General features: G+C 45.2%; 1 protein-coding gene across 1 annotated transcript in view; it reads right to left on the reverse strand.

Annotated features, from left to right (window-relative positions):
- Window positions 1–11: 11 nt before the first annotated feature.
- The window catches only part of CSUI_010555 (splicing factor sf2), a 7,606-nt gene continuing 794 nt past the window's right edge, over window positions 12–6,823 (reverse strand). Inside the window, exons 2-5 of the mRNA XM_068070658.1 lie at window positions 6,629–6,740; window positions 5,649–5,762; window positions 4,840–4,928; window positions 12–3,921 (exon numbers count right to left, since the gene is read on the reverse strand). Coding sequence (XP_067917366.1) covers window positions 1,257–3,921; window positions 4,840–4,928; window positions 5,649–5,762; window positions 6,629–6,673 — 2,913 coding nt within the window. The 5' untranslated portion in view covers window positions 6,674–6,740 and the 3' untranslated portion in view covers window positions 12–1,256. The remainder of the gene's footprint in view (window positions 3,922–4,839; window positions 4,929–5,648; window positions 5,763–6,628; window positions 6,741–6,823) is intronic.

A 6,823-nucleotide genomic window follows, 5' to 3' on the forward strand; every position in this document is an offset into this window, starting at 1 on the left:
GAAAGAAAGAAAGAAAGAAAGAAAGAAAGAAAGAAAGAAAGAAAGAAAGAAAGAAAGAAAGAAAGAAAGAAAGAAAGAAAGAAAGAAAGGCTGTGCAGAAGGTCCTCATGACAAATGAGAATGCTGTAGGTTTGGAGAATCTAGAATCCTCGTACGAAGAAGCAAACAGAGAAGTTCCAAGAGGGAGCATAAAGATTAATTCGTAGGATTGAGAGAAGTACCATATCGACCCTTATCGAGTATGATATAATGACTGCAAGAGAAACAGAAGAACAACTGCATGCATGCATGCAAGAAAGCTTAAAGACGAGGAAGAAAAGCAGAGAAGAAAGAATACCGTTCCCGAGAGACCTGACCTCTCTCTCTCTAGACTATTCTTTCTCTCCTCTCCCTTCATCCTCATCTAGACACACGTTGTCTGGTAAGCACGAGCCTTCACTACACATACACGTATGTATCATTCTATCTCTCACATGTCGAAGATATACACGGCTGTAAAAAGATATTCTTGCTAGAAATGTCAGTCACTTTACTAAATAGGAAGCGATAGATCGTCACTTTGCTGTTGCTCCTCACTCCTCCATGAAAGACCAACTGACACACACACGGATAGCCGACGAGGTGTACATACACCTCAACTTCCCTTGCGGGGGGACGGCTGGTTTGTGAAGGATTAAGAAAACAAGAAAACAACTATGCGAACACTCAGACTCGTGGGATCTTCTTGTCATATCGATCATCGTCTTCTTTCTCTTCTCTTTCTCTTCCAAAAGAGAGAGAATTCGATTAGGAGGATCCATAAGTAAGAAAGGATACTTGGAGCTATTCTTGACTTTTCTTCTTTTTCTTATGACCAGGGTGCCCCATGCTTCTCCTTCGTCTCCCGCCTTGTGTGTTGGCATGCTACTGAGGTGTACATACACCTCACCTCCTCCCCCTTCTCTCTCCTGCGGCCCTATATAAGAACAGCATTGTCTCCTTCTTCTTTAAGATCTTCTTCCTCATTTCCCCTGTCTTGTCTCCTTTCTAAGACAACCCTCAACCCAAGGTTTAGCTACCTAGCTAGCTAGCTAGAAAGAACGAGATCGAGAGTGCATGCACCGACAACATGATGAAGAGGCAGGCAGTCCTTGTACGAGAAATCTTTACCATTCCTGACAGGTGTTACGACTTCTTTCTTTCTTTCTTTTTCTTTCTTTCTCAGAGAAGAAGACTAAGAGCCACATGTATTTCATCTTCTTTCCAACTTTCTTGTCTTATCGGCGATGTCGCTGACGGTCCCCGCTATTTTCTTCGTTATCTTCGTGATGGTAGGCAGAACCCCGGGAGAGACTTCTTCTATGAGAAGATGCTTCACCCTTTCTATGTGAAGAGGAGGAGGATGAATAGGTTCCTTCTTCTCTTTCATATTCTTCTTCTTCATCCTCTTTTCTTATTCTTCTCTCTCGATCCCTCCCTCTTCTTTCATCCTCATCATCCAGGCTCCTTCTTTCGTTACTGTAAGATCTTCGCTTTTTATCTTCTCGCTTCGACGGACGAGGCGAGCGGGAAAGAGAAGTTGATCTTCGACGGCGTCTTAAAGACGGAGATAAAGACCTGTCATCGTTTCTTCGTGAATCCCCTCTTCCTCTTCTTGGGCCATCTTCTTCATCTGAATATCTCCGTCTCTCTTCTTCTTCTTGCTGTCTTTTACTCCTGCCCCGACCTTTTCTTTCTTCCTCATCTTCTTCTCCTCCTAGACTCCTATCTCTTCCTCCCGCTCTTCTTCTCTTTCTCTCGTCACCCCGCACGTAGTCATCTTCGTCATCTTCATTCTTCAGTCGTTCTTCTTCATCATCCTCTCTTCCATATCTGTTGTCTCCCTTTCTTGTTGATCCGTCTCTTCTGTCTTGATCTTCATCTGAGAGAGAATCTCGACCTCGTCTTCTACTGTGGGTATCTTCCTCTCCATGTGGTCTCCTTCTTTCTTGGGATAGACCCGTCTCTCGGCTTCTCTTTCTTCTTGCTGCACCCCCACCTCTCATCTCTTCACGATCATCTTCCTCCTCTTCCTCTTTTTCTTTCAGGCGGTCTCGATCCTCGCCACTTGCTCTCCTCCGGCCTTCTACTCTTCTCTTATCTGCACCTTCTCTCATGTCATCCCGCTCCTCGTCTTCATCTCCGCGTTTCTTTCTTCCTTCTCGATCCAGAGAAGAGGACGAAGGAGAGCCTTCTTTCTTTCTACTTCGCATCTTCTCATCTATCTCATCGTTATCCCGTTCTTCTCCTCCTCTACGAGAAGATACACTGCCGCGTCTACTACCTCCTCTCCCCTCCCCCTCTCGATGATAGTTGCGATAGTCACGGTCTCTCATCTCCTTCCCTTCTCGGTTTTCGTGACTACTTCTTCTTCTATCTCTTGATCTCTCTTTTTCTCCTTCATCCTCCTCTTCATTCGTCTTTTCTTCTTCTTCGTCTTGTCCCTCTTCATAATCTCCTTTCTTCTTGTTCTTCTGTTTCTCTCCATCACTCTTATCTTCTTTTAGATCTTTCTTCTCTTCTTCTACGCCACCTCGCGTGTCTTTCTCATCGCTCCCTTCTTCTCTCTCTTTCTCACGATGGCGACTCCCCCGGGGACTATCTCGCCGAGAGAGTCTCGACGCTGAGAGATCACGTGAATAGGAAGAAGAAGATCGATGCTTCGAGTGAGGGCTCCGACTACTACTACTACTACTCGCTCTTCTCCCTCTTCTCCCATAACTTCCTCTTTCCCCATCATCTTCATCCTCTTCTCGATCTACTCTTCTTTCTTTTTCATCATCCTCTTCTTTATCATCCCCTCTTTGCCCTATCGCTTTCTTCTTCTTTTCTTCTTCTCCTCCTCCTCCTCCCTCTCGATGATACCGAGAAGAGTGATAGGGTCGATGATCGCTTGGGCCACTACTACCACTACCACCCGGTAGCTGAGTTGTCGTTCGCTTAGGACTCCGACTTGAAGAGGCTGCGTCGCTAGCCTCATCATCTCCAAAGTAAGGTTTTCTTTGCTTCTCTTCCTTCAGGAGCTCCATATCGTCACGACTTCTCCTTCTTCCTCCTGATCCTCTTCTTTCCTTTGAGTTGTCGGGACTCTTTCTCTCTTCACCTTCGTCACATTCTTCTCTTTCTCTTCCTCTTCTTCTATATCGATCTTCTCCTTCTTCATGGGGGGGGAGGTCATCGTCTTCACCTAGACTTCTTCTTCTTCCTCTGCCTTCTCCCGCCTCGTCATCTTCTCTTCTCCCCCCTCTTCTTCTCTCCGTCGATGCTCCTCTTCCTTGACTACTCCTACTACTACGTCTTTCTCTCAGGTTCGACGAAGAAGAACGGACGGGAGATTGGCTACCGCTTCTTCCTCTTCTTGTTCTTCCTCTTCCTCCTCTCCCCCCTCTTGGACTCCTCTCAGATCGACGAGAATGAAGAGAACCTTCTTCTTCTTCTCCATCGCTATAATCTCTTCCTCTTCTCCGACTTCTCTCTAGAGACGATCTTCCTCCTCTTCTTGCTCTTGTCCCTTCACCCTCATCTTCAACGCCGCCACCTCTCCGTCCTTCTCGATCGTGGGGGTCGTAAGGCGAAGAATTCTCTCGGCTGTAATAGCCTTCTCTTTCTCTTCTTCGATCTCCACCTCTTCTCTCTTCGTCTCTGTCTCTTCCACGGCCCCAGCTCCCCCTATGACTACGACTACGTCCTCGAGAGGAAAAATCTTCTTCTTCATCGTATGAAGAAAACGATCTGTTGTCTCCTCTGCCTCGATCTTCTTCACGTCGAGACGGCCGCCTCCCTGGCGAATCATCGGCGTCTTCATACTCATCTCGACTACCACGAGGCGGCCGCTCCCCCCCACCCCTTCCTCGAGGCGATCGACGATTTTCGCCTCCTCGTCCGGGAGATCGATGACGAGATCTACAAGAAAGAAAGAAAGAGTGAGAAAGAGTGAGAAAGAAAGAGTGAGAAAGAAAGAAAGAGAAAGAAGTCTTTGTGTTCCTTGACAACTTTCGGATTGTTTTGATAGAGAAGAAGAGGAAATGGATCGAAAGAGACTCTCGATGATGCTTCTCTACTCCTCGTATTGACGAATGCTATCATCACGCATAGGACAACACTCATCTATCTATAAAGCGGGGAGTACCTCCACATATACATATCCATATATCCACACATACATATGTTCTGACGTACATAGGCGACGGACATGCACACTCGTACTAGAGAAAAAGAGAGGACGTGCAAAGACGGAGAGACACCTACACTCGTTAACCATGAGAAAGAAACAGAGCGAGATAGATAGAGAGATAAATTAAAGACAGATTGAAGATAGATAGATTAAAGATAGATAGATAGATAGGGGATCTATAGTTCGTCTTCTACCTTATGAGTAATAGTCCTACTACTATATCCATCCCCTATTCTTCAATCCCCCTGGCTTGTCTCTCTGTCCTCTCTTATTCCTACGCCTTCGCTATTACAGAGATATTCCACGTAGCTCTCTCTATTGAAGCTACGTATCTCTCTATCGACCTACACAACTCTGTCTATCTCTTTATCGGCCTATCTCTCTATCGATCTACAGCAACTCTATCGATCCATCTGTCTATCTATTGACCGATCCACACCGCTATATAACACCACTCTATCTCCCTCGAAATGACGAGACCTCTCTCTCTCTCTCTCGCTCTCTCTCTCTCGCTCTCTCTCATCCGCGCCCTGATCCTTTTATACAACTTGTGTGTAGAATTCATGTCTTTCCCCAAAGTGAACAGAAGAGAGAATTCGCTCATGTATCTCTCTTCGTCCCTTTTCTTCTTTTCTTCTTCTATTTACCTTTCATCTTCATTGCGATAGCCTCGGCTGTCCTTATCATCGTCGTAGTAGTAGTCGTCGTCTCGGCGACTCCCACCGTCATCTCCATTCTGCTCGCATCGCAAAAGATCCACACAAATCACTACTAGACCATCTTTCACTTCTTCTCAGCCGCAGAGAGACGGAGATCTCCATACAGGCATGCGCAAGCGTAACCCACCTAGCTAACTAGCTAACTAGCTGCTCACAGCATGAAGCATAGATAGACTAAAGAGAGATAGATAGATGGTTAAAGATAGATAGGTAGACACGGTAGGCACGGGTATCTTAAGAGAAGAGAAGAGAAAGAGACTCCTCCTCAATCATAAACGAGCCGCATATCACCCCCCATGCACACAAGAGAAATCCTCCTCCGCCTCCTCATGTCATGGATGCTTTTCTTCTTTCTCTCTTTAAATACATGCAATTGCTACCTAGCCACTCCAACAAGGTGTCTCTGTCTCTGTCTCTCTGTCTCTCTGTAGTCAAGCAAATCTGTGAGCGGCATTCATATGAAGGAGACATAGGGGGAAGAAATGACAAAGAAAAAGAAGAAAGTGTCAAGTAACGAGGAGAGAAGAAGAACAAGGTCCTCAACACGAGGAAGCGGAAGGGGGGAGGCGGAGATGGAGATGTCTCTTCATCTCCGTCTCTCCATCTCTCTCTCTCCCTCTCTATCTCTCTCTATCTCTCTCTTTCTCTCTCCCTATCTCTATCACTCTATCTCGCTTTGATCTTTCGCTATTTCTCTGTCTGTGTGTGAGTGTTTTCGATAGCTCTTATTGACTTACGTCAGCCTTCACTCGAATTTTAGCCGAATGGAAGATATTCCGAAAGACCGTTCCATTCAACTTTCTTAACGCATAATCCATATCGTCTCCATTCAAATACTCCACTATCCCCACCTACACAAAGAGTGAGAAAGAAAGAGTGAGAAAGAAAGAGCAAGAAAGATACGAAGTGTCTTGTAGTTACGCCTTTTCTGTCTCTTCTTCGTCTTCGGATGAGCAAGAAGAGAAGCACCGCGACTACGAGATTCTACGCTAGAAGAGTAGACGTACTTGGGAGGGGGAGTAGCAGAACAAGAGAGTTGAAGAAACAGAAAGAGAACGAAAAAGCGAATAGAAAGAAAAGAGATAAAGCCAAGAGAAGCAGCCTATACACCTTCCCTTCCGAGATTGAGAAGGCACCTGACTATTCATCTGTCTACCTATCCCTCTCTTTGATCTATTATTTATGCATCTATCTGGAATCTATCTTTTTTGACTTACGAGGTATCTAGCTTCATTCTGTCTCTACCTATCTATCTCCTCTGTCTTTACCTATCTCCATGAATCTACATCGATCTATATATATGTATGTATGTAGGTATATCTGTCAATCGATCTACAGGTGTTGACGTGCCCCTCAAAAGATGTGAAAGTAGGTGGGAGAGGAGGAGGTGGCGTTCCTCACGCACTCGTAACGAACGACCACTCCACTTCCTCTCTCTTTTCTCTTCTCTTCTTCAGCTTCTCTTCTTCCTCCATACCTCGACGAGGTCAACTCGATCTACCAACAGAGAAGGTATACACAGATACAGACATGTATTTACCTATCTCTCTATCTCTATATACGCACATACAAAGCCTATATATATACACATGCAAAACCTTCAGAAGAAGACGCATACATATTTTTGTTCCTGTCCCTCTTCAGCCTTGAATAGACTTCATTCTCTCTTTACATGAAAGCGACCGAGAGAACAAAAGAGAAGAGAGAAAAGACTTACACCCCCTTCAATATTGGCGTATCCTACATCTCCTGCTCTTCGCATGTGATCTTTCAAGTCTTGCCAGCTAGCTGTAGGAGGGAGCCCATACACCCGAACTCGAAACTCCGACCTAACACGAAGGAAAACAAAGCACATGCATGCATACATAGAGATATATCCAGATCTATTTCCATCTACATATATATATATATA

This window comes from Cystoisospora suis, assembly GCF_002600585.1.
Source record: "Cystoisospora suis strain Wien I chromosome Unknown contig_7752, whole genome shotgun sequence".
Lineage (NCBI taxonomy): Eukaryota > Apicomplexa > Conoidasida > Eucoccidiorida > Sarcocystidae > Cystoisospora > Cystoisospora suis.